Below are 26,814 nucleotides of genomic sequence, written 5' to 3'. Positions count from 1 at the left end.
GTTACAGTTTTTAAGCATTTATTTTAAGCATTTTCTCCCACTGAATTTCTATCATTGGCTCTCAAAATCTGACAATTTTACCAGTTGTGTGTGTAAAAGCGCCATGACTTACCCCTTCAGACTTCTTATCAGGGTAGATGCAGCTCTCTCCTCCTGCTGTGAAGTTGCAGTAAACCTTGAACGAGTCCCTTGAGCAACCCTGGTTGGGGTCGATCCAGTATTCACCTGAAAATGACAAGAAATGGAGGGAGGGAGGGAAGGCGGAAGGGAGAAAATGGGGAAGAGGAAAAGAAAGAGGGAAGGAGAGAGGAAGGAGGGAACCTTAACAATTAGAAACCTTTTCATCAGAGATCATTCAATGTTTAAATTAGCATGATTTAGCATTCCAAGGAGAGAGACTATTCTACACCCCACTTACACTCAATGACAGGCAATATCATCAAATACCAATCATATTTATAATCCTATTTCTCTATCACATTTAAATCCATTATAGTAGTGACACTTGGCCCTTAATATTGACTTTGACCTGTATAAAATAGCCCCACCTGTATGAAAAAGATGGCTAGCACCAGCCACCTTTTCCAAACAAGTTTCAAACAAGATTATTCCGGGGCTTCAGCACCAAACTTAGTAAGACTTGAGAACGTCAGATTTAGCATTTCAGATCTCAAATCGATGCCCACCATCGGGGAAGTCGGGGTGGCATAGCTGCAGGTCCTTGCAGGTGCGGGCGGGGTTGCCCTGTGTTCCCAGCGGGTGCTTCATCTGCTCGATCTCCAGCTTGAGGGAGTTGAGGGATCCGAAGATCTCCTCCATACCATCGTCGTAGTCCTTGTAGTTGGCATCTGCATTGGCCTCATCCATCATCTGGCTGGCATCAATGTTCCTGCGGCTCCGCTTGGGGCTTGACTGCATGGGCAGTGGGTGGATGACGTCCCCAGGAGGACCCTATGGGGGTGGAGAAGGAGAGAGAGGGGGAAAGGAGGAGACAGGGAAAGTAGAGGGGGGGGAAGGAGGAGGGGAAGAGATGAGGATAGAAGAGGGGGAGGAGGTGAGGAGGAGGCGGAGAAAGGAGAGGGGGAAAGAGGGGAAGAGGTGGAGGACGTGAGGGGGAGAGGAAGAGGTGAGGAGACGGGGAAAGGAGAGGGGAGAGGGGGAGAATGAGAGAGGGGGGAGAGGAGAGGGGGAGGGGAAGAGAGGGAGAGAAATGGGAGAGAGATGCTTTAGTCAAGGGTATTCTATTATTAATCTTCACGTAGTATAATTTTGTTTACTTAACTAATCATTATACAGTACGTATAGTTTATGTATAGTAAAACATGCAGTAAAACTACAAAACAACAACATGTAATGACATCACACAATCATGAAGATAACTTACAGGAGGCCCAGGTTGTCCAGGAACACCAGTCTCTCCCTTGGGACCAGTTTGACCCTGAGGAAGACAGAACAGAACAGCATCATACACACAGCCTCTATTGACAGTAGGACATGGTTTAGACTTTATAAGGTCATATACACAACTTCTATGGACAGTGGGACATGATTTTGAGGGGACAGTAGGACATGGTAGACAGGGGCATGGTAGTTTGTGGGGACGCTTACCGATGACCCCTTAGCTCCTTTAGGACCAGGAGGACCTGGTAATCCTGGAGGTCCCAGGGGACCAAGAGGACCTGAGGGGCCAGCAATACCCTGGAGGGAGAAAATTAGACAGGAAGAAGAGAAGAGAGGGGGATCAAACCACACTTAACTGTGTTGACTTGATATGATCAACTGTATTATCAGACCAAACCACAACATGTCACTTTTTATTAGGTAAACATCGCTCAATAATCATGTAAACAACAGTTGTAGGTCTGCTCACATTGTCTCCTTTGGGTCCTGATGTCCCCTGGGGGCCTGGCAGACCTCTGTCACCCTTCTCTCCCTGCTCTCCTGGGGGCCCGATCAGACCAATTAGACCAGGGTGGCCCTGAGGAGAGGAGAAACACAGATCAAAACATGCATCAATAATCAATCAAACATTTAATTACTCACATCGATCTGCCTGTCAATCAATCTCTCTTCGTATATCATTAGTGGGATGACTCACTACCCTGGGGCTAATACCAGATACATAATCAATAGGTTTGAACACTGAGCAGTCAGTTATGATTCACTTGAATGTGTACAGTATGGAATATACAGTATCTCTATCGAAAGATTGCACGTATATCTGTATAGAATATTAGACATCAACATCATTAGCAATGGAAGAAGATCAATACAGTATGTAACTTTTAGCCATGCATGCAACATGTATGTCAATATTTGACTGTAATATTTACAGTATACTACATGTTGTCAATAACCTACTGAAACAAGGGGGTGGGATTTACCTTTTCTCCCTTAATGCCAGAGTCTCCCTTCAAACCTGGTAATCCTGGAGGACCCTGTGAGAGAGAGAGAGAGAGAGAGAGAGAGAGAGAGAGAGAGAGAGAGAGAGAGAGAGAGAGAGAGAGAGAGAGAGAGAGAGAGAGAGAGAGAGAGAGATGGAAATAATTTGGGAGAGTTGTAGCGGAGAGGGATGGAAGGAAGGGGGTAGAGAAGTAGAGAGGGATGGAAGGGGGTAGAGAAGTAAAGAGGGATGGAAGGAAGGGGGTAGAGAAGTAGAGAGGGATGGAAGGGGGTAGAGAAGTAAAGAGGGATGGAAGGAAGGGGGTAGAGAAGTAAAGAGGGATGGAAGGAAGGGGGTAGAGAAGTAAAGATGGATGGAAGGAAGGGGGTAGAGAAGTAAAGATGGATGGAAGGAAGGGGGTAGAGAAGTAGAGAGGGATGGAAGGAAGGGGGTAGAGAAGTAGAGAGGGATGGAAGGAAGGGGGTAGAGAAGTAGAGAGGGATGGAAGGGGGTAGAGAAGTAAAGAGGGATGGAAGGAAGGGGGTAGAGAAGTAAAGAGGGATGGAAGGAAGGGGGTAGAGAAGTAGAGAGGGATGGAAGGAAGGGGGTAGAGAAGTAAAGAGGGATGGAAGGGGGTAGAGAAGTAAAGAGGGATGGAAGGAAGGGGGTAGAGAAGTAGAGAGGGATGGAAGGAAGGGGGTAGAGAAGTAAAGAGGGATGGAAGGAAGGGGGTAGAGAAGTAAAGAGGGATGGAAGGAAGGGGGGTAGAGAAGTAGAGAGGGATGGAAGGGGGTAGAGAAGTAAAGAGGGATGGAAGGAAGGGGGTAGAGAAGTAAAGAGGGATGGAAGGAAGGGGGTAGAGAAGTAGAGAGGGATGGAAGGAAGGGGGTAGAGAAGTAGAGAGGGATGGAAGGGGGTAGAGAAGTAAAGAGGTAGAGTAAAAGAGAGGGAGGACATATAACATTACACGTCTGACCCAATAAGACAAGGTACTGTGAATCCTGTGACATCCAATGACCCGGGTTTACGGGTAAGGGGTTAGGGGTCAGAGGTTAGTTGTCTCACCATGGGTCCAGGGGGTCCGTCTGGGCCTGAGGAACCTGGAAGACCTTGTTCCCCCTGCATGGAAACAAGATACAAGTCAATGCTTTAACCGACAGATCTTCACATACAATGTAAGGTTGGCAGGTAGCCTAGCTGTTAGAGCATTGGGCCAGTAACTGAAAGGTCACTGGTTCGAATCCCCCAGCCGACAAGGTGAAAAATCTGTTGATGTGCCATTGGGCAAGGCACTTAACCCTAATTGCTCCAGGGTCACTGTTGATAATGGCAGACTGTGGCTGTAACTACACTCTCAGGGGGATATGCAAAAAACACATTTCCAATACACACTTATACATGTGTGAAATAGGACAAATGTAAGCACCCACCTTACTATTGGTATGATTCCCTTACGCTTATTGTGTGATTTAGAAATGGCTTTTGTAGATCAGTCACTATAATAATCTATGAGTGTTGTAGAAATGCCCTAGTTACTGTAATAGCTATGACACAAAGTACTGAAAATATGAAACAATGTTGTACTTACAACTGGGCCAGGGATACCTCTGAGACCTTCAGAACCTTGCTTGCCAGGTGCTCCCTGAGGCCCAACGGGGCCTGTCTTGCCCTGTGGGCCCTCCAGACCAGACTCTCCCTTGGCTCCCTTCTCTCCTTGCCTGCCCTCGGGTCCAGTTGTACCATGGGGGCCTCTCTTTCCTGGTGGACCAGAAGGACCTGACTCTCCAGTGGGTCCAGGAGAACCCTAAAAGGTGAGAAAGGATAAGGTTAAAGTACATGATCAGAGAAAAGAAGATGAGTGACTTAGTGATAAAAGCTCTTCTATAGCACTTGTATCTTTACTGTAGTTATCTTCAGATATGAGAAATGTTACATTTGTTAATGCTTGTTTGTCGTTAAACAGGTGTAGTAATACGTTAGGTGAGACTCACAGGTTGACCAGCCTCTCCGTCGTCTCCCTTGTCACCAGGAGGACCGTCTAGACCCTGGCAGGAGGAGAAAGAGAGACATTGTAAAAGTTGCATGACACTGAATGGATAGGGCACAGTTTGGGATTTTTTAAATTTCAACAGGTACCAAAGCATTACAGTAACTGGATGCCAAAACAATATCATTGTAACATTTCAGTGACTTACAGCTTGTCCGATCTCGCCAGGGGGACCAGGATCACCAGGGAAACCACTTGGACCCTGGAAATGAAATCCAACAAAATGCTCAGTATTTAGAATTACTCTAGAGAGAACTTACTAACACATAAAGAGACTACATCTTACTTTGCCTTCCACTGACAATTGATTGCAAATCCACAACATCCATTGGAATACATTCACATGGCAGTAACAGGACACAACTGCAATCAATCAGTCAATCAATCAATCAATCAATCAACTGTGATATGTGACTCTACAGAGAAGTGTAACCAGGACTTACAGGACTTCCTTTAGGACCGTCATCTCCAGGGGGACCTTTAGGGCCGGAGGGTCCAGCAGAACCTGCAGGACCGGCCTCTCCCTTCTCTCCTCGCTCTCCTCTTGGGCCCTGTGACAGTGGGGCAGTGTGTTAGTGTGTCAACAGTGTGTTAGTGTGTCAACAGTGTGTTACTGTGTCAATAATGTGTTCATGTCAATGCCCAGTAGAACTGTGCTTAACACACTCCATGTGGTTGGTCGGCTTTCCTCTATAATGGTTTTAATAACAACTTTGTGAATTGATTCAATTATTGTTAAGGTAATGGTGAAGCGGAATAGCCTCATTCTGATGTTTTGTTATAATAAATATATGAATCGGTAAGTTATTGCATTTGCAGCAGAATAATTCCTTCTCTCCAATGGAGGCAGTGATGGGGAGTTGTAGTGTGGTGTTGTGGGGCTGTGTTGAAACTGTTGTTCTGTTGGATGATGATGGTGGTGTGAAGGTGCTGTCGGTTCTCTTACAGGTCCGCCAAGTTCTCCCTGAAGACCAGGCTCTCCGTTTTCACCTGAGTCACCCTGAGAAAGGAATAGAGAGAGAGAGAGAGAGAGAGAGATAGAACACAATATAAAAAAATTTCAGAAACGGCAGTGAACCAAAACAACTCTAAAAATCATATTTACAGTAAACCCAATGTCCTGACGCCCCTGGGGAATGAAAGAGATGACACCAGAGGTTTCAATCCATCACAGCCAGTCAGAGTTGTGCCTGGAGCAGGCAGAGAACAGGCGACCTCTGGGTCCTCCCTGGTCTCCTCCATACATCTTCCACTCTCCCTCCCGCTCTCCCTGCCTGTCTTATTGGGTAGCGGGCTCAGGCTCCAGGCCCTGTCGTTACTCACTGTCACATAGGCCCTGTCGTCTCAATCAATCATTGGGACATAAACGGTGGACAGCCACGTGTTCCTAGAGACAATGTTTATCTAACCCTGGTCTGGGAGAGACAGGGCAGCAAACTGCCTGGCCTGGTGTATTTGGATTGAACTGTACAGAGCTGAGCCAAGACAAGCTGTGCTTAGCGTACATAGGCCTAACTCTGGGTTATCATACCCATCCATAGCCTAAATGAGCATCTGGCCTCTTTCCCAAAGTGCTTTTGTTTCTGTCAGGATATCCATTCCAGGCAGCAGAGCAGAGAGAGCAGAGCAGAGCGAGAGGCCTGTTTAAAAGCATGAGTGATTCTCTCTCCTGTACTAAGCTTTTTATACAGCCCTGTGTCTCTCTGGGAAGCCTGACTCTACATAGGGGCTGCATACCAAATGGCACCCTATTCCCTATATAGTGCATTACTCTTGACCAGGCCCCACAGGGTTCTGGTCAAAAGTAGTGCACTTTGTAGGGAATAGGGTGCTATTTGAAACACATCCAGGGCCTGACTCCATCCTACTGTCAGAACAGGCAGCTCACAACAGCCAGGGGGAAGCTGGGTGAATCTGCTGAGAACAGGAAGAGAGAGAGAGAGAGAGAGAGAGAGAGAGAGAGAGAGAGAGAGAGAGAGAGAGAGAGAGAGAGAGAGAGAGAGAGAGAGAGAGAGAGAGAGAGAGAGAGAGAGAGAGAGAGAGAGAGAGAGAGAGAGAGAGAGAGAGAGAGAGAGAGAGAGAGAGAGAGAGAGAGAGATATATATGGGGATATACAGGGAAAGACAGAGAGAAAGGAAGAGACTAAAAGTTTCAGCCTAACCACTGCTATAAAAGCTGCCAGATCAGCTCAGATTAGATTAGCCAGAGAGAGGATTGTAATTGTGGTGAGCTAAGCTTTTGTTTGAGGAAGGGATGGATGCGTGCTCCCAGGGGAAAGACTCTCAGAGGGCGAAGGTCATTCCATCAACGGACCAGATAAAACAAATCACGCCATCATTGCAGTAGAAAGTGCTGAGAGCGTGTGGTGGACAGCGGGGCTGGCGGCTGCCAAGACAAAGCTTTCATAATCAAACAGCTACCTCCGACCGCCCGCCCCTGGCGGCGAGCGAAACACCAAGGATTATTTTGTAAGAGCTGTTTTTAATATTTATTCACACTCCTACTCTCTCCAGCGACAATACTGTTGAGGATGACAACACTACCATTAAGCTGTGTGTCTGTGTGTGTGTGTGTGTGTGTCGCTCACACTCACTTGAGAATGAAAATGAGCCTTTCCCATTTCAAACATTATCTATTGAATAGCTGCATCAAATATTGATGACGACAAAAGCTTTGAAAAGAGGATGAGTGGTGATCTGAAATATGTTGTACTGAAACTCAAACTGACAATTGGACCTCTTGCACAGTAAGCATATCTGTCTCTTGTTGGTACTTTAAACCACAGTTACTCTGATTGATGAGACACTTTCTACCACTGAGGTCAGCAACAAGGTAAATAGACGTTGCCATCTACTCTGGACTGCTGTAAACTATGGGGATTTTATGTGCAGGAACAGATGCATAACGACTATGTACCTCAATACTGTCTGAGTCCTCTGCTATGTAGATCTCCAAGTAATAGGAGACCTATGGTGGACTCGGAGACCCATGGTGGATTAGGAAACCCATGGTGGACTAGGAGAGTCATGGTGGACTAGGAGACCCATGGTGGATTAGGAGACCCATGGTGGATTAGGAGACCCATGGTGGATTAGGAGACCCAAGGTGGATTAGGAGACCCATGGTGGATTAGGAGAGTCATGGTGGATTAGGAGTCATGGTGGATAGGAGAGCCATGGTGGATTAGGAGTCATGGTGGATTAGGAGTCATGGTGGATTAGGAGACCCATGGTGGATGCCCTAGGGCCTATGCATCCAATGGGATCAAGAGGACTAAGGCAAGTGTAGGAAGCTTCAGAAAAATATGGAAAGGTTCTACCATATAAATATAATCCATTTTGGATTCATGGATTGTATTTCTGTGGGTTCTACATTGAGGTGAAGGGTATTAACAGGTGGACCTTACCTTCTCTCCAACAGCTCCGGGGTTTCCAATACCACCAGGTGGTCCCTGAGGGCCGTCAGCTCCTGGGGGTCCGGAGGGGCCTCTGGGGCCAGGGGGACCGGGAGGACCCTAGGAGGGTAGGAGAGAAGGAGTGATGAGTCTACTGTCATCACATACACATAGGAATAAATCATATACAGTATTCGGAAAGTATTCAGACCCCTTGACTTTTTCCACATTTTGTTACGTTACAGCCGTATTCTAAAATGTATTAAATTGTTTTTTCCAATCTACACACAATACGCCATAATGACAAAGCAAAAACAGGGTTATTATAAATCTTTGCTAATTTATTAAAAAATATATCACATTTACATAAGTATTCAGACCCTTTACTCAGTACTTTGTTGAAGCACCTTTGGCAGCGATTACAGCATCGAGTCTTCTTGGGTATGACGCTACAAGCTTGGCACACCTGTATTTGGGGAGTTTCTCCCATTGTTCTCTGCAGATCCTCTCAAGCGCTGTCAGGTTGGATAGGGAGCACAGCTACACAGCTATTTTCAGGTCTCTCCAGAGATGTTCGATCAGGTTCAAGTCTGAGCTCTGGCTGGGCCAGTCAAGGACAGTCAGAGATTTGTCCCGAAGCCACTCCTGCGTTGTCTTGGCTGTGTGCTTAGGGTCGTTGTCCTGTTGGAAGATGAATCTTCACCCCAGTCTGAGGTCCTGAGTACTCTGGAGCAGGTTTTCATCAAGGATCTCTCTGTACTTTGCTCCGTTCATCTTTGCCACGAACCTGATTAGTCTCCCAGTCCCTGCCGCTGAAACACATCCCCACAACATGATGCTGCCACCACCATCCTTCACCGTAGGGTTGGTGCCAGGTTTCCTCCAGACGTGACGCTTGACATTCAGGCCAAAGAGTTCAATCTTGGTTTCATCAGACCAGAGAATCTTGTTTCTCATGGTCTGAGAGTCTTTAGGTGCCTTTTGCCAAACTCCAAGCGGGCTGTCATGTGCCTTTTACTGAGGAGTGGATTCCGTCTGGCCACTCTACCATAAAGGCCTGATTGGTGGAGTGCTGCAGAGATGGTTGTCCTTCTGGAAGGTTCTCCCATCTCCACAGACGAACTATAGAGCTCTGTCAGAGTGACCATCGGGTTCTTGGTCACCTCCCTGAGTCTCTGAGCTCTTCCGACAATTCCTTCGACCTCATGGCTTGGTTTTTGCTCTGACATGCACTGTCAACTGTGGAACCTTATATAGACAGGTGTGTGCCTTTCCAGATCATGTCCAATCAAATGAATTTACCACAGTTGCAGAAACATCTCAAGGATGATCAATAGAAACAGGATGCACCTAAGCTCAATTTCAAGTCTCATAGCAAAGGGTCTGAATACTTATGTAAATAAGGTATTTCTGTTTTTTATGTTGAATAAATTAGCCAACATTTCTAAAAACCTGTTTTCTCTTTGTCATTATGGGGTATTGTGTGTAGATTGATGATAAACAAATATATAAAAAATCAATTTTAGAATAAGGCTGTAACTTAACAAAATCTGGAAAAAGTCAAGGGGTCTGAGTACTTTCCGAAGGCACTGTACATATAGGAATCTGACAGTGCTAAATTCATTGTATACAATCCATGTACAATACACTAAATTCTGCTCTATTTCATACAACTCTATAGCAATATTGCATAAGAGGATAGTAGGAACTCTTACCATCTGACCAACATCTCCGGTTTCTCCTTTCTCGCCGGCCGGACCAGGTAATCCCTGCAGTCAGACAAGATAATGACGTCAGTAACAATCACAACAGAGGCCTATGCACCCTGGTCAAAAGTAGTGCACTACATAGGGAATAGGGTGCCATTTGGGACACAGACATAGACTGTCCCTGGTTCTGGTTCTGGTTCTGACCTGCAGTCCCACTGGGCCTGGGGGTCCATTGAACCCTCTGGATCCTTCATCTCCCTTCTGGCCAAACAGACCCTGCTGACCTCTGGGACCGGGCTCTCCATCAGCTCCCTACACACCCGAAAGAGAGAGAGGAGGAGAGAAAGAAAGATAGAAGGAGATAGAGAGAGAGGGAGGGGATATAATGTATATAAGTAAGAGAGTGAGGGGGAGAGAAGAATTAGAGGTTGAACGGTGGCATAGACCAGGTCAAGAGACTGTGGCAGGGACAGAAAGTGACATCATAGATAAAGTGTCCGCCTCCAGATCCAATGAACTGGAGGATGAAACGGTTCAGTGGGATACTTACAGCAGGACCAGGCGCTCCAACCGGGCCTTGGGGACCAGTAGGACCAGGTGGACCATGCTCTCCTTTGTCTCCTTTGCCTCCCTTCTGACCTGGCTCTCCAATCTCTCCCTGGTGATAGAAACACAGTCAACACAACTCAATGACTCCTGTTGAGTTAACTCACTTAAATCCTGTTGAGCTAGTGTTCAGCTAAATTAAGATTTGTATGTGAGTGAGTGCTTGGCGTGGAAATAAGAGAGGTTTCAGGGCTTTTTGTTGGGTATATGTCATTGTCGCCTTCAAATATCATTCGGTGACACAGTGGCAGAACTAGGAGTCACATAATATATAATGTACAGGTCACTGCCAAAATAAAGGAAACACCAATATAAAGTGTCTTAATAGGGCGTTAGGCCACCATGAGCCAGAACAGCTTCAATGCACCTTGGCATAGATTCTACAAGTGTCTTGAACTCTATTGGAGGGATGCGACACCATTCTGCCACAAGAAATTCCATGATTTGGTGTTTTGTTGATGGTGGTGAAAAACGCTGTCTCAGGCACCACTCCAGAATCTCCCATAAGTGTTCAATTGAGTTGAGATCTGGTGACTGAGACGGCCATGGCATATGGTTTACATAGTTTTCATGCTCATCAAACCATTCAGTGACCACTCGTGCCCTGTGGATGGGGGCATTGTCATCCTATGGGGGCATAGCCATGGTAGCCAAAATAATGGCCTGCCCAGCATTTTTATACATGACCCTAAGCATGATGGGATCTTAATTGCTTAATTAACTCAGGGACCACACCTGTGTGGAAGCCCCTGCTTTCAATATACTTTGTATCCCTCATTTACTCAAGTGTTTCCATTATTTTGTCAATTACCTGTATATGTAATATAATAAAATAATTATATAATATATACTGTATATACGCCATTTAGCAGACACCTTTTTCCAAAACCACTTCCACCAGGCTCTACCAACTGAGATAGAAAGGACCACATCCCAGAAGGTTTGTCATCTAACTAGCAGCTTGTCACGGATTCCATTCACAACTTGTTTGCACTGCATTTGCACTGCAAAATCAGAACACCAGAACGTCACACTGTTATGCATACTCAAATGCGTTTGCAGTCTCTAGGTGTTTGAAATGGTGGGAAAACATTGAGTCAGACTTTTCCTAAGCCAGCCCAGAGGATGGTTATTGCTTCTGAAACAACATTATTCTACTCTCCTTAACTCCCCTTAATAAAGCCCTTGGAAGTTATCCTCTCCGAGTGTGAAAGGCCTTGTAATGAGACTGTGTGAATGTTAGTGAGATCCTCTTTGTGTGTGTGTCTCTCTCTCTCTCTCTTTCTGAATGTCAAATACCTCAGTATTCCCTGTGTCCCCCAGCACCAGGAGAAAGAGACTAAGTTAACAACTAAAGCAGCATTCCTCCAAGGATAAAATATTCAATTACAGCTGATCTTCACACAAATGTTTCTCTATCTATCTCTCTCTCTCTCTCTCTCTCTCTCTCTCTCTCTCTCTCTCTCTCTCTCTCTCTCTCTCTCTCTCTCTGTCTCTTTCTCTTTCTCTTTCTCTTTCTCTTTCTCTTTCTCTTTCTCTTTCTCTCTCTCTGTGTGTCTCAGTGTGTCTCTGTGTGTCTCAGTGTGTCTCCTGTCTGTGTGTTTGCATACTAATAGCAGCTCCTCTCTACCATCTGAAACGTACAAATGATCGACATAACGGGTTCATCTATCTGTCAGCTGGAAAGACTGACATGTCAGTCAGGGCCAACACCGCATGTCAACACCCCTGAGGAGAGAGAGGGTCATGAGAGAGGACAAACACCCTTTGATCTAAGTCATCACGTTGAGTGTGTTTGTGTGTGTGAGTCAGAGAGTGATAGACATGATTTAGTTTTTATCTAAGCTACAAAGTGTTCACTTTTATATACATTCACAAGCACGGACGCACACACACACACACACACACACACACACAAACGCATCCTACTCTCCCCTCAGCGGGCCAACCCACCTTGTCTCCATCCTCTCCTGGGGGTCCGAGAGGTCCAGCGGGGCCGGGCAGACCAACAGGTCCCTGGACACCGTCTCTACCGGCGGGGCCTTGGGGTCCTTTTTCACCCTATAGCATATTAAATTACAGTACATTTCATTCCACTCATTTACCAGACAACTCTCATCTGGAGACTTACTAAACTGCAGGGTTTAAATCAATTACATTTTAATTCAGTCAATTCAGGATGTTTAACCGTTTACTTCCTGAATTGACTGAATTAGAATAGAATTGACCCGAACACTACTGTCCTGTACAATACGTTGATTCAAACGGGGAGGCTGAGATATACAGTAGCTGAGAGAAACGTGTTTGTTTCCTAACAACAGGGTTTATGTTAAAACTAGTAGCATGGACAGAACCAGGCTGAACTGAACTGGGTCATACCGGTCCACCCTTCTCTCCAGCGGGTCCAGGGGGTCCCTGAGGTCCTGGTCGTCCAGGGAGACCGGTGGGTCCGGCTGGGCCAGCAGGACCACGCTCACCAGGGGAACCCTAAAAACAGAGAGACACGGTCAGTACAGGTCACTACTAACAAGTCTTGTACTATCTTTATTCAGAGCCATATATTTAGAAAGTTGGGCCAATTTGAAGAATTTGAAGAATTTTTTATATTGTTCTAATTCCACTTTAGTTACATAGCATTGTTTAAATATTCCTCATCTATTGTTAATGGGGCACAAACATGGCTGCCACAGAATGTTGTAGTGTCATGTAATTACATCATCATTCTCTCTGTAGACATTATATTCCCCATCTAAATACATGGCTCTGCCTTTATAGTACTACCCTTATTACAGTACTACCTTTTTACCTGTAAAGGAATCCATGGAGAACTAGTCTACAGCAGGTACTTTTTTTATAACATATTTTGATATCTTAGGGTGGAATCTTAACATCAGGCAAATCTACTAAATAGGTGGAACCTATGTCACGTAACTAATGAATGAACTATGAATATCATTAAAACATTATGTGATGCATGCTGATACAACTGATGAGCTTAGCTATAAACCTCGTTCGCAGTGTGTGTGCGAAATAAAAAGAGGGAAAGAGAGAGAAATAGAGAAAAAGACAGAGAGATAATGATAGAGTGATAGAGAGGCAACTATTGATAGAGAGTGTGAAAGTTGAAGAGAGGGTGTTGGTGGATGTGTGTTCATCATCCATACTCACAGCAGGTCCAGGTGGGCCGTTGGGGCCTTCACTCCCTTTCAGGCCGTGAGCCCCCTGTAGAGAGAGAGAGAGAGAGAGAGAGAGAGAGAGAGAGAGAGAGAGAGAGAGAGAGAGAGAGAGAGAGAGAGAGAGAGAGAGAGAGAGAGAGAGAGAGAGAGAGAGAGAGAGAGAGAGAGAGAGAGAGAGAGAGAGAGAGAGAGAGAGAGAGAAAGAGGGAGAAGCAAACCTTTAGAAAACAATCTGTGATGGAAGCACAGTACATCTCATCCTTCCTTAACGCCGGGGCGGACCCCCTCTATCTATCCCAGAATCCCCCAACTGTGCTGACTGAGAGGATACAGGCTACTGGGGGAAGAAGCTGTAATCATGAAAGCCTATGTGAACTCCTCATGTTTACACAAGAAAGGCAGCTAGCTCTAAAATAAATCTGATTGATTTGAATCTTATTTATCCCAAAGATAAGACAGAAATGTGACTTGTTTCAGGAACCTAGGCGTATGTCGCGCATGACTACTTCACAGGATAGGCATTTTAACACAAACATTATTATTTTAATCAAAATGTGTTTTTTGGCAGAAATGACTTCTGGAACATGTGAACTTTCATGTGCCTTAATAACAAATGTGTATGCCATCTGTAAATACGAATACAATTGTTAAAATATGAGTCTAGTTTGTTTAGCCACAGAACCTTCCCGCTAGCCATGATTGGCTGAGATAATGGATGGGCTAGACATGCCGAGAGATGAGTTCGGATTGGTCTGCCATGCTTATGTCTATGACATGAGCTGCTCAGTATGTGTAGGTAATCCTTTCTAACGCGGCTTTTTTGAAAGATATCACGAAGAACTGCAAAATAGTTTCTCTCCACTTTCTGGAGGACTGAGTTTTGAAATCAGTGGAATGCCCGGTGGAAGCAGAGTATGATAGCTAAGGACATGGAAAAAATTCTGGCGTTTGATTGCAAATATGCAGAGGGAGTCGAAAAGAGGACACACAGAAGGCTGTTGTATAAAACACCTGTCTCCAGATTACATCTTTAAACTAAGGGCACCCATGGCATCCATGACAGAGAGGGAGACGCATTCATCCATGTATACGGGTAAGAGAGTCTAGCTAGCTACATTTTCAGATACTATACATTTAACATTTTGTCCGAAAGTTGTTTTCATTGCAAGTTAAAGTGTACTGTTAGCTAGCTAACGTTAGCAGGCTGGCTCGCTAGCTAATGTTACGTGTATGATCTGTGTAGTAAAATGATTTGTTTCTCAGAGCCATTTGCATTGCTAGTTATAGCCGAATGTTAGCTAGCTAGCTAACATTGAACCTAGTTGGTTAGCTACCTGTAGAGTCATGCAGGGTAGTAACATTATGAGTTGGGATTATGGTTAATTGTTTAGCTAGCTAGCTAGCTACAAGTCTAAACAAAATACTCCACTAAGTAACCATTTCACGGTACCGTTTACACCTTCTGTATCCTGTGCGTGTGACAAATAAACTTAGATTTTATAGTGTGTGTTTACCAGAGACAGTAATGTGAAGAACAACATGACCTGCAATTTAGGGTATAACGTTAGGCCAACGAGACAGTGTCCAAGTTCTAAAATTCTCTGGTAGAAAGCCCTGATTTTATTTTGTCACACTCACAACCGTAAGCTATTTTCTGTAATTAGCTCGCCATTAACTTGTAAATAATTATCTTGTTGTGGGTTTATTTTCCTGTAATAATGAATTTAAATGAGCTAAAGTTAAGACGTCGTCAGCTATATGGTTTGGTCATTATTTAAACTGGCTAGCCAGCTAACTTAACGTTAGAAACGAACCAAAACATTGTTTAGAAAGTTGCTTTTAGTTGCCTGGTTTGCTAGATTGACATACAGCATGCTAAATTCATTTTTAAATGGATGGGTTTACTGGTGTTAAAATACACCAGTTATGCTATTTTGGACCACCAGGTTGCTGATGTCATGCAGCCTGTAGGTTTTGTGTTTATACTTTCCATAATGACAATGACAAGTTTGATGTCAGACGACAATAGAATGTCATGATGTCACTGCGACAACTGTCTACAGACATGTCGATAGACGTAGTTTAAACCAGCCTTTAGTCTTGAAATCTTTGTTTGTTTAGTACACTACCATACTCACTCTGTTTAGCACATGGCCTCACATGTGAATCCTTAAATAGATGGTTGGGGCTAAGGCTTAAGAGGGTGTGAATGATGCTGAATGGATGTAGACAAAGAAGAGCTCTCCAGTAGGTTTACCAAAACATTCAAGGACCATTTTCTCAAAAGTGGGGTTAAAAGTTTATCACCTTTCAAAGCAGAATTACTTTCCCATTGTTCCTCAACTGTAATGTATGATATACCATTTTGTAGCTCGGAGTCTCTACTTTTATCCAATGTAAAAAACACAATTTCAAATTTTGCTACATAAGACCGAATCGAGCCGGTCAGTCACAAATTATGTGAGGTGTGTGCTACTCACCACTGGGCCGGGCAGACCTCTCTCTCCTGGGAACCCTCTCAGACCAGGGGGACCATCCTTACCAGCCGGGCCAGCGGGACCGGGGTCACCCTTAGCTCCCTCTTTACCAGCAGATCCAGGAAGACCCTGCTCACCGGGTGGGCCTGGGGGTCCGGGATGGCCACGCTCTCCCATTGGTCCAGTCTCACCTGTGGGGCCCTGTGGATGGAGGGAGGGAGAGAGAGAGAGAGAGAGAGAGAAAGAGAGAGAGAGAGAGAGAGAGAGAGAGAGAGAGAGAGAGAGAGAGAGAGAGAGAGAGAGAGAGAGAAGAGAGAGAGAGAGAGAGAGAGAGAGAGAGATGGAGGACAGTGAGAGAGAGAGTATGAATAAGTCAACAAAGTGTATCAGGGTGTCTTTACAAAATGTATGAGTACAGGGTGACAGAGCGTGGGTGAGTGGTAAGCCAGAACCCCCGGTACCCGCTAGTCACTCCAGGAAAGTGTCATTCATCTGCCAGAACAACATCATCAATACATGTAATGTTCTCAATTAGCATTAGGAGAAAAGCTCTGGGTGGAAATGGCTGTTAACTGAGCATGCATAATGAATAAACAGCTAAGTGCTAATATCTAAGCGGATAAACAACACTCTGACAGTCATGCCTAGCCAGATATGGACAGGAGGAAAGTCCTTCTGTCAGCACAACAAACACAGCAAAAACTCTGCCTAAAATTCACTATGACGTCATTACGACACCTGTAAGTCATCCTTATGTCACTCTTGCGACACCCTAATGACTGCTAACTGCACATCCTGCCCATGATCATCTTAATCTTAGCCTAGGTAGAGATAAAAAAAACGAATGGTGTTTTTGAGAGCCCTACTGTAGCTATTCAGTTTTCATTGATATGCATTCCATACAAACAAGTGGGCATTCATTATTTACAGAACAGGATTTCGGTGAGGCCTAATTTCTTTCCCTAACTGCATCTAAGTTAGATGAGGACTGACAAAGAGGAAGTGTGCTGTTTACAGAGTTATGTGACCGCATTGACACAATGTGAGTCACATCAAGCTACTCATCAGTGATAATAAACTAATCATACACACACGATCTCTGCACGTCTATTTGTCGATGAGGCCAGTCCACCGAAATGTATTGTACTGGGTGGTTTGTGTCACAGATATGATATAGTGGGATGTGTTTGTGTGTGTGTGTGTGTGTGTGTGTGTGTGTGTGTGTGTGTGTGTGTGTGTGTGTGTGTGTGTGAGTATGTTAGTATTATGGTGGTGTGTGACAGAACTCACCTGAGGTCCGACCACTCCTGGGGGTCCAGGTGGGCCAGTCTTGCCTTGGAAACCCTGCAAGGAGAAGAGAGAAGAAGAGCGGTAAGAAGATGGTATACAAGGTTCAGGAGAATATAAACTCTGGTCTATGACACAGCCATAGGACAACAACACTGTGTGTACTCACAGTCTCTCCTCTCTGTCCAGGGTGTCCGGGCAGACCATCTTTCCCAGCAGGTCCCTGAGAAACACACAGACAGAAAACCTCAGAGCTGCTACACATATATCCCTGTAGTACAGATCGGGTCTCAGAGAGACTTAGTATACCAGAAAAACACTATAGACAGACTAACACAGAGGAAAGGCATTATTAAGTGTGTGCCAGTGTTGTGTTGTACGTTTTGTTTGTCTTACGGGTGGGCCCTTTGGTCCGGAGAATCCTGTAGGTCCTTGAGGCCCTGGAAGACCCTGAAACACACAAGCAGATGATACAGTCAATCAATTAATCAACCAATCAATCAATAAACTAGTGATCAATAAGCAATATTGGAAATGGATCAGCATGATATAGATTAATTGGTGTTTGAGGTGAAAGATGCTCCAGTACATACCCTCTCACCGGGAGGTCCTGGGGGGCCGTCACTTCCTGAGGTTCCCTGGGAGACAGGAAGGAAACAAGAAGTAGTCAGAAGGGACTCAGCCAATGACAGACAAGATCATACCACTGTATGATAGTGAGGCAATATGTCCGCCATGTTAGATCACAGACCCTGACTCACCTTTGGTCCAGCTTTTCCTGTTGGTCCCCTTGGCCCCCTCTCTCCACGAGGTCCCTGGGAGAAGAGGAAGAATAAGAGGAGGAACGTGAGGAGGGAGGAATACCAATAAAGAAGGTACATCCTCTGAAGATATCCTTCACTATTAGAGGATGTTCTCATTTCATTCACTTAACCTCCTATTGGGGGTCAAGGTAAATATTGATAACCTCGGTCACCCGGACACACCGTTGTCATTGTTACCTATATCTATTGCCTGTGGATAGTAGAGGTCAAAGGGGAAGTAGACCTACCGTTGGTCCTCTCTGTCCTCTTGGGCCAGCCTTCCCTGCAAGTCCCTGTGAGGAACCAGAACACATACAGAGGTCAGAGGTCACAAGTTGTGACGGTAATGAATTTGAGACTGCCCTGACCTATCTAACCTATCAGATAAACTAGACCTGTAGCAATCATTAGATTAGTCCCATTCTCACTATCACCATGGCTACTTCAACTAACATTTAGACATATTCCTCATTCAACCTTCACTATGGGTCGCTCTGGATAAGAGTGTCTGCTAAATGACTTAAATGTATATGCAATGTATTCATCTATCTATGGCAAGACTCTTTCTTCTTCTCTGTCTAATAGGAGCGAACAAAGGCACATTTATTTTTGATAATGAAAGTAGATAAATCGGTTTAGATATCCTAAACTGTTGTTGGGCGAGAGACCATTGAGGTAGATCTAGAAAACAACGCTATATGAGACCATATTCCCTTACTGTATGTCAAATGAAGAAAGAATGGAATTATGACTGTGTGGGTTTTAGATTTACAAATGACAGCAATGAAACTAATGTAAATGTTTCGACCATCTCTCTACATCAGAGCGTTAAGGGTTCTGCCTCATAAATTCTCATGTTCCGACCATCACTCTACATCAGAGCGTTAAGGGTTCTGCCTCATAAGTTCTCATGTTTCTGTGATAGAAGATAAAAAGCCTTGTGTACCGTACGTCGTTCTACACTTTGTGACAAACCATTACTCTCCAGACTAAACTAATGACCCGTCTCTTTTAAAAGAAAATGAAATATTTCGGCAACTACCGTACAATATGATAAATTACCTTTGTGGCGCTTTTCAATGCTCTTAAAAATGAGTTTATGTGAGGATGGTAATGAAGAAGAAATACAACTGTATTTTTGTCCTTGGATTAATCTTCTTCCCTTTGACTAAAACTCCCTGTGTGTTTTGAAGTAGCACTAGAGAGAGAAAAACCCTATCTCCATTGATCTGATTCAGTATTGATCCAATCCTCTCAGGGGTGGGTAGAATACTAAAACTACAAAATGAAAAGCACTTAGCTGGCTCGCACATCCACAGTAGGTTGTTTTATAGTTATGTAGAGTAGATACAGTATTCAACTATAACTTGAAACTTAAGGAAACTAATACTAAATACTAAGTATTAAAACTTTGACAGGAAATGTTCTCTGACGTACCCTTGTTCCTTTCTCTCCGTTGGCTCCGGGGAAACCTTGGAAACCCTGAGATCCCTGTGTTGAGAAAAAAAAGGGAGAGAGCGATAGAAAGAGAGAGAGAGATAAAGAGAGGCGAAAGAGATTAAATCCCAGGTTAATCAAACGTGAGGAATAAAGATGTTGAGTGGTGTAAAATAAAAGCTCTGTTGTAGGCAGCAGTGATGCATTGTAGGTAGAGGCTGGGCAGTGGGCGTCTGTCTGACACCAAAAGGCTAAATCCTTCCTTTTGGTGTCAGACAGATCAGGGAGGTTCAAACAATCCCTTGATCAGGGAGGTTCAAATATGTTCGCCCTGCGCCCGCCTGCATCAGAGTGCTGCCCCGCTGGCCCGTCAGATCAGATCAGGTCATCACTAACGCCATGTTCAATCAAGGGCCCTTCAGAAGCGGCTCCCAGAAACATCCACTGTATTAAAGATAGAGAAAGAGAGGGATCTGTGGAGGAAAGGGGGACATACCTTTGGTCCTTGTCTTCCTGGGTATCCTGGCAACCCTGGAACACCCAGTTTGCCCTGTGGGCCAGGAAAATCAGAACACAGTCAACATCGGTTCTGTATGTATATCAATCAATAATCAATTTTGATTTATTTATAAATTCCTTTTTACATGAACATACATATAGAGTGACTATGGTTGTGTGTAATGGGTACTGTACTGTATTACTGAAACAATCCTCTGTACTATCTCTTTTGATCCTCAATCTATCTCCTCTAGTCCCCCTATTCTGGGTCAGGCCAATGTGAAGCCATTTTTTTTTGTTTAAACCCTCGTCCTGCTAGACGTGGGCGGGACGTGGGAAGAGGAAACTGGCTCTCTCCATGTTCCACTTCTTAAGATAGAACTCCCCAGAGAAACTCTTAAATTATTCTGATTCCCAACTACATAATGAGAGTAGAGAGAGACACTACTGGGGAAAAGTAAATATATCTATGTCTTATAGCTTCAAAAAGAAGTGTCCTTGTTTTAATGAACAGTAAATAAGGTCACTCCAGAGTTTCACTGGTTATAAATCAACCATTCCTAAACATGTACAGTCGTGGTCAAAAGTTTTGAGAATGACACAAATATACATTTTCACAAAGTCTGCTGCCTCAGTTTTTATGATGGCAATTTGCATATACTCCAGAATGTTATGAAGAGTGATCAGATGAATTGCAATTAATTGCAAAGTCCCTCTTTGCCATGAAAATGAACTTAATCCCCCCAAAAACATTTCCACTGCATTTCAGCCCTGCCACAAAAGGACCAGCTGACATCATGTCAGTGATTATCTCGTTAACACAGGTGAGAGTGTTGACGAGGACAAGGCTGGAGACCACTCTGCCATGCTGATTGAGTTAGAATAACAGCCTGGAAGCTTTAAAAGGAGGGTGGTGCTTGAAATCATTGTTCTTCCTCTGTTAACCATGGTTACCTGCAAGGAAACATGTGCCGTCATCATTGCTTTGCACAAAAAGGGCTTCACAGGCAAGGATATTGCTGCTAGTAAGATTGCACCTAAATCAACAATTTATCGGATCATCAATAACTTCAAGGAGAGAGGTTCAATTGTTGTGAGGAAGGCTTCAGGGCGCCCAAGAAAGTCCAGCAAGCGCCAGGACCGTCTCCTAAATTTGATTCAGCTGCGGGATCGGGGCACCACCAGTGCAGAGCTTGCTCAGGAATGGCAGCAGGCAGGTGTGAGTGCATCTGCACGCACAGTGAGGCAAAGACTTTTGGAGGATGGCCTGGTGTCAAGAAGGGCAGCAAGGAAGCCACTTCTCTCCAGGAAAAACATCAGGGACAGACTAATATTCTGCAAAAGGTACAGGGATTGGACTGCTGAGGACTGGGGTAAAGACATTTTCTCTGATGAATCCCCTTTCTGATTGTTTGGGGCATCCGGAAAAAAGCTTGTCCGGAGAAGACAAGGTGAGCGCTACCATCAGTCCTGTGTCATGCCAACAGTAAAGCATCCTGAGACCATTCATGTGTGGGGTTGCTTCTCAGCCAAGGGAGTGGGCTCACTCACAATTTTGCCTAAGAACACAGCCATGAATAAAGAATGGTACCAACACATCCTCAGAGAGCAACTTCTCCCAACCATCCAAGAACAGTTTGGTGACGAACAATGCCTTTTCCAGCATGATGGAGCACCTTGTCATAAGGCAAAAGTGATAACTAAGTGGCTCTGGGAACAAAACATCGACATTTTGGGTCCATGGCCAGGAAACTCCCCAGACCTTAATCCCATTGAGAACTTGTGGTCAATCCTCAAGAGGCGGGTGGGCAAACAAAAACCCACAAATTCTGACAAACTCCAAGCATTGATTATGCAAGAATGGGCTGCCATCAGTCAGGATGTGGCCCAGAAGTTAATTGACAGCATGCCAGGGCGGATTGCAGAGGTCTTGAAAAAGAAGGGTCAACACTGCAAATATTGACGCATAAACCTAATGTAATTGTCAATAAAAGCCTTTGACACTTATGGAATGCTTGTAATTATACTTCAGTATACCATAGTAACATCTGACAAAAATATCTAAAAAAACTGAAGCAGCAAACTTTGTGAAGACCAATACTTGTGTCATTCTCAAAACTTTTGACCACGACTGTACAGTTTAAGAGCAGGTGGCAGGTAGATTTGGTCTATAGATACAGCCATTGATTAGCGAAAGGGGAGAAGTTGAGTGGTGGTGTTTCGTCCTCATCTTCAGTTCCATGTAACTTAACAGAGATTTGATCACAAGAATAATGGCCTTTTTAAAGTATGAGGAGCTGGTCACATGGACAAAGACGACTCACCTTTTCACCGTTGGGTCCAAGAGGGCCAGCATCTCCAGGGAGACCGGAGCGACCCTTGGGCCCCTCAGGTCCGTCCTCTCCTCTGGGTCCAGCAGGTCCCAGCTCACCCTACGAAAACACACATAACCAGGTTGTTCAGGGGCATCTCATATAGCGTCATACTATTTCTCAGAGTATCATGTTGTATCATATCCTAGAATCACGTATTGTGGCATTCCATGTTGTTGATTTACTTATCGAGTCATACCGTATCTTCTATCTTGATGTTTTGTGTCATGCCACATCAAAGAGCCATGCACTCAACAGGTCCAGGCCTTCAGACTGCACTTCAATCCTCAGATCATTTCAGTCACTGTTTAGTCATAACACCTGCTCTCTCGGGCCCAGCAAAATGCAATACCAGCCTCAGATCGATCCAATCGCTTTTTCAGTCATGACACCATTTCATCCTCACATCGTTTCATTCAGTCACTGTTTCAGGCAGTGACACCAGTTTGTTCCAGTCACTATTTCAGTTATGACACCTGCTCCTCCAAGTCCTTCAGACAGAGTGTGTAGCAGGTCAGTCTCTGATGCTCTGTAGCTGGTTAATGAATCAAATGAGGCTCCTGAGGCTGCTGTCTGTCTGTCTGTCTGTCTGTCAAGCTGACTGTGTGATATAAGAAGCATTTTATTGCCTTAAAGTGGGTTAATCCTCTGGTGGGTTAGTGGCACTAAGGTTGCTACAAGGCAGTGCACAGCACGTCTCTAAACAGCAGGGTATAAACTGGCTCTGACAACCAGCCACTACCGCGCCGACCCAGAGGACCGTGAACGGACCCCGTACACTCGCCGTAACACACACACACTCGCAGGCACACACACACTTGCACTCAATCACACGAATAGAGTCACTTACATACAGTATGCACACACACACACACACAAAGTCATCACAGAAACTCTCTCTTCCAGCTCAACACTCACACACCAACTCATGCTAAAAAGCTCATTAAGCAGACTCTCTCTCTCTAACACGCACACTCATAAGCATGCAACACACACTCATAAGCATGCAACACAGGCAGACATTCAGATTCCGGTCCATGCTGGGCGCCTCCTGCCTCCTCTCCTCCCAAACACAGGGCCCACTCAAATCCTCCTCTCTTCCCCCACTCCCAAATCCTACTCTCTTCCCCCACTCCCAAATCCTCCTCTCTTCCCCTACTCCCAAATCCCCCTCTCTCAAATCCCCCATCTCTCCTCTCTTTCATCAGAGGCTGCTACATCTCCAGAGGAAGACAGACTGAAGCCCCTTGTCTTGTTCTCTCTCTCCGTTTTGAAGGGGTTTAAAGCTCCTCATCGATTTTCTCCTCTATCTCTCTATCTCTCCACTCCTCTAAAGAAGGCCTGGTCAGGATTGAGGGTGTTGTGTTTGAAGTAAGGGCCAGAGCTACTCCTGTTGAAGGGGTTTTAAGGTGACTTGAAAAGTCTAAAGTTAATCTCTGACTGACACAGTTAGTTTGGAGAGGGATTCTATTTCTGGGTTTACATGCCAGTTTTTCTGTCCTGTTAGTCTCAGAGAGGTCGGATAGACGTCAAGAGGTAATTGGAGAGATGGAAGAGGGGGATTGAGAGAAAGGTGGAGGGTGTTTGATTGAGAGGAAGACACACACATACCCAAACACACACACACACACGCATGTACACACACACACACACACGTACACACACACACACACACACACACACACGTACACACACAAACTCTCACTTGCCAGAGCTGGCAACAAAGACAGTCACAGTCAGTGTTTGCTCATTACCCATAATTCCACAATGACTTCAGGCCAATCGAGGGGGGGGGGGACAAACAGACAGTCGGGGATCAATACCATCGACCAGTTTAAGTAAAGGTCACCTCCCATGGGACCAGAGGACTTAGGATCAACTCTGCACTGGCCAAAATCATCAGCCAATGACAACTAGCTTATTGTTTTTTCTCTAAGGACTTTTTTGCCCATTTTTCAAAGTCAAACTGGGTTTTATTGTACCCTTCATCATAAGCCTATCAAAGGCACACTAAATCCCTGACAGATTGAACTCACAGATGATGGAATACATTTCCTTATACTGTGTTGGATATAAATGTGTTCTGAGACGTCCAGATATAGTTGACGGCATTTGACAAAAACCTGAACAAAAGATAAATGTCTCACCCTGTCACCCTTGATTCCCATATCTCCCTTGAAGCCAGGGAATCCATCTTCTCCCTGAGTGAAAGAAAGAAAGGAGGAGGGGGAGAAAGAAAAGGTATTGAGAATGTGGTAATTCATTTTGGAGAGTAGTGAAAAGCCATATCCGCCCTCACAAAGGCATTCACAAACACATATGCACACATCACACACACACATAGCTGTAACATTGCTTTTGGCTGTCCGTGTTGCCATAGAAACTCTAGATCTTATTTTTTCCCAAATAATAGTAGGCTAGCCTGATATTTATGTGAATTGGCAACGTATACCATCATTCTTATCATTCTTATCATCATCATCATCATCACCATCACAACAATCACCTTCATCACCTTCATCATCATCATAATCATCATCATCACCATCATATCATCATCATCACAATCACCTTCATCATCATCATCATAATCATCATCATCATCATCATCATCATCACCACAATCACCTTCATCCTTATTATCAAAATCATCATCATCACTATATTCATCATCACCACATACGGCCGACACATTTTATATGACCACTAACAACAGAGATAGATCAGACACACAGACACACACACACTAATTTCTTACCTTTTCACCCTTTCCTCCTTTCAGGCCTCGTACACCGTCGGCTCCCTGGTAGAGAGAGAGAGAGACAGAGAGTGAGAGAGAGAGAGAGAGAGAGAGAGAGAGAGAGAGAGAGAGAGAGAGAGAGAGAGAGAGAGAGAGAGAGAGAGAGAGAGAGAGAGAGAGAGAGAGAGAGAGAGGTTAGTGAACATGTCTGTCTGGGGCACGCCACTTTAGGGCAATAGAACATCAACCAGACACTACCAACTGGGGCTTCATTAGCATTAACACTCTGAACTGGAGCTGAAAGCTACAAATATTAACACACTTTCAACTAAGGCTGAATGATAACTAAGTTTGCAATTTCTCATGCTCTATAAATAAAGTTAATATGATCTCTAAAGGAGCTCTAAGCTATTATACTGGGGTGGAACTTTATAGTATAGGAGCAGAATTGATGGTGACCTATAGCTATCTTTTATCGCATATACATTGACTGTACTTTCATTAAACCAGCGACAGTCACAGAGCCTGTTCTCTCTGAAACACAGAGACTATCAGAGGATAAGAGCTTTAGAGAGCACACACCAAGAGCCATGAACCATAATCATGCACCAGCCTCACACAAACAGTCAGTGGGTGGTGTAATTAATTTGGCCCCTTAACCCCTCTCTGCAAGGGCCATTTGATGTGAGTCCTCTAGCCTACATGTTTCTCTACTTTAAATCAGCTAGTCATTAGTGAGGATCAAGAAGCAGTGTGATCACTCCCAGGGCTGTAGAGAGGGAGCTGAGGCTACAGCCCTGCTTCCTTATCTCACCCACCCGGCCCACCAGCCCAGTCTCTCAACTGAGTTATGAGCTTTACATAGATTAGCATCAACAGTTAATCAATGATTTCTAACTACTCTAACTGTGTTGGGTTAGCCACTCATCGTGTGTATATATTAGCCTAATTAAGTACTTCTGGTAACATAATGTAATTAGGGGAAACCAGGTTTATGATTTGCTCTAATATTGACTATCTGCATGTCACAGATGGGTTTTGTTCAGTTAAAATCCTACTCGTTTAAAAAATAGGTCTGGTCCACACACAGAGTATGAAATGTCATAATATAATCGCAAACTAGGCCCATTTCATTGCATACAAAGTGCAATTTCAGTTCTATGTTCTACTTTCACGTTGGCATTTTAAAAAAGACAGAGGGACTGAGGATTAGACTGTTTTACCTAATGACAGACCAGACCAATGGGAGAGTTACACTGATACCATGTGACCTTCAGGAAAGGAAGTGTATTAGGAGTGAATTAAGCCTGTGGGTGGATGAGACACTGGGGCGTAAAACTCACCTTCACGCCTCGGGGCCCAGGATAACCGATTGGGCCTTGAGGGCCTGCAGGACCCTGGAGGAAGATAAAAGCGTGGAGAGATGCTTGTAACAGAGAGTCATTTACATTAATGTAAATGAAATATGCAAATGTATCTGAAGATTGAGAGAAATATAGTGAGTGAGAAAGAATGAGGGAAGAAGAGAGAGAGATACAGAGAGAGAGAGAGAGAGAGAGAGAGAGAGAGAGAGAGAGAGAGAGAGAGAGAGAGAGATAAATAGATAGAGACGGAGAGAGAGAGAGAGAGGGGGAGAGAGAGAGAGAGAGAGAGAGAGAGAGAGAGACAGAGAGATAGCGAGATAGAGAGAGATAGCGAGATAGAGAGAGATAGCGAGAGATAGCGAGATAGAGAGAGATAGCAAGAGATAGCGAGATAGAGAGAGAGAGAGAGAGAGAGAGAGAGAGAGAGAGAGAGAGAGAGAGAGAGAGAGAGAGAGAGAGAGAGAGAGAGAGAGAGAGAGAGAGAGAGAGAGAGAGAGAGAGAGACAGAGAGATAGCGAGAT

The 26,814-nt window shown here is 44.6% G+C and overlaps 1 protein-coding gene across 2 annotated transcripts in view; it reads right to left on the bottom strand.

The window, feature by feature from the left end:
* The window catches only part of LOC121582168 (collagen alpha-1(XI) chain), a 115,373-nt gene that overhangs the window by 9,337 nt on the left and 79,222 nt on the right, over positions 1-26,814 (bottom strand). For both annotated transcript variants that reach the window (XM_041897793.2, XM_041897794.2), the window contains exons 26-57: positions 26,273-26,326; positions 24,948-24,992; positions 24,337-24,390; positions 22,142-22,249; positions 19,816-19,869; positions 19,320-19,373; positions 18,131-18,175; positions 17,841-17,894; positions 17,673-17,717; positions 17,476-17,529; positions 17,249-17,302; positions 17,083-17,136; positions 15,796-15,993; positions 13,308-13,361; positions 12,519-12,626; positions 12,093-12,200; positions 10,084-10,191; positions 9,738-9,845; positions 9,540-9,593; positions 7,837-7,944; positions 5,377-5,430; positions 4,874-4,981; positions 4,579-4,632; positions 4,375-4,428; positions 3,972-4,187; positions 3,449-3,502; positions 2,385-2,438; positions 1,871-1,978; positions 1,609-1,698; positions 1,385-1,438; positions 687-951; positions 113-225 (exon numbers count right to left, since the gene is read on the bottom strand). In XM_041897793.2, the coding sequence (XP_041753727.1) occupies positions 113-225; positions 687-951; positions 1,385-1,438; positions 1,609-1,698; positions 1,871-1,978; positions 2,385-2,438; positions 3,449-3,502; positions 3,972-4,187; positions 4,375-4,428; positions 4,579-4,632; positions 4,874-4,981; positions 5,377-5,430; positions 7,837-7,944; positions 9,540-9,593; positions 9,738-9,845; positions 10,084-10,191; positions 12,093-12,200; positions 12,519-12,626; positions 13,308-13,361; positions 15,796-15,993; positions 17,083-17,136; positions 17,249-17,302; positions 17,476-17,529; positions 17,673-17,717; positions 17,841-17,894; positions 18,131-18,175; positions 19,320-19,373; positions 19,816-19,869; positions 22,142-22,249; positions 24,337-24,390; positions 24,948-24,992; positions 26,273-26,326 (2,745 nt within the window). The remainder of the gene's footprint in view (positions 1-112; positions 226-686; positions 952-1,384; positions 1,439-1,608; positions 1,699-1,870; positions 1,979-2,384; positions 2,439-3,448; positions 3,503-3,971; positions 4,188-4,374; positions 4,429-4,578; positions 4,633-4,873; positions 4,982-5,376; positions 5,431-7,836; positions 7,945-9,539; positions 9,594-9,737; positions 9,846-10,083; positions 10,192-12,092; positions 12,201-12,518; positions 12,627-13,307; positions 13,362-15,795; positions 15,994-17,082; positions 17,137-17,248; positions 17,303-17,475; positions 17,530-17,672; positions 17,718-17,840; positions 17,895-18,130; positions 18,176-19,319; positions 19,374-19,815; positions 19,870-22,141; positions 22,250-24,336; positions 24,391-24,947; positions 24,993-26,272; positions 26,327-26,814) is intronic.

This window comes from Coregonus clupeaformis, chromosome 15 (genome assembly GCF_020615455.1).
Source record: "Coregonus clupeaformis isolate EN_2021a chromosome 15, ASM2061545v1, whole genome shotgun sequence".
Classification (NCBI taxonomy): Eukaryota; Metazoa; Chordata; class Actinopteri; order Salmoniformes; family Salmonidae; genus Coregonus; species Coregonus clupeaformis.
The sequence above is the reverse complement of the archived record's forward strand: the minus strand, read 5'-3'. Positions and strand labels throughout refer to the sequence as shown.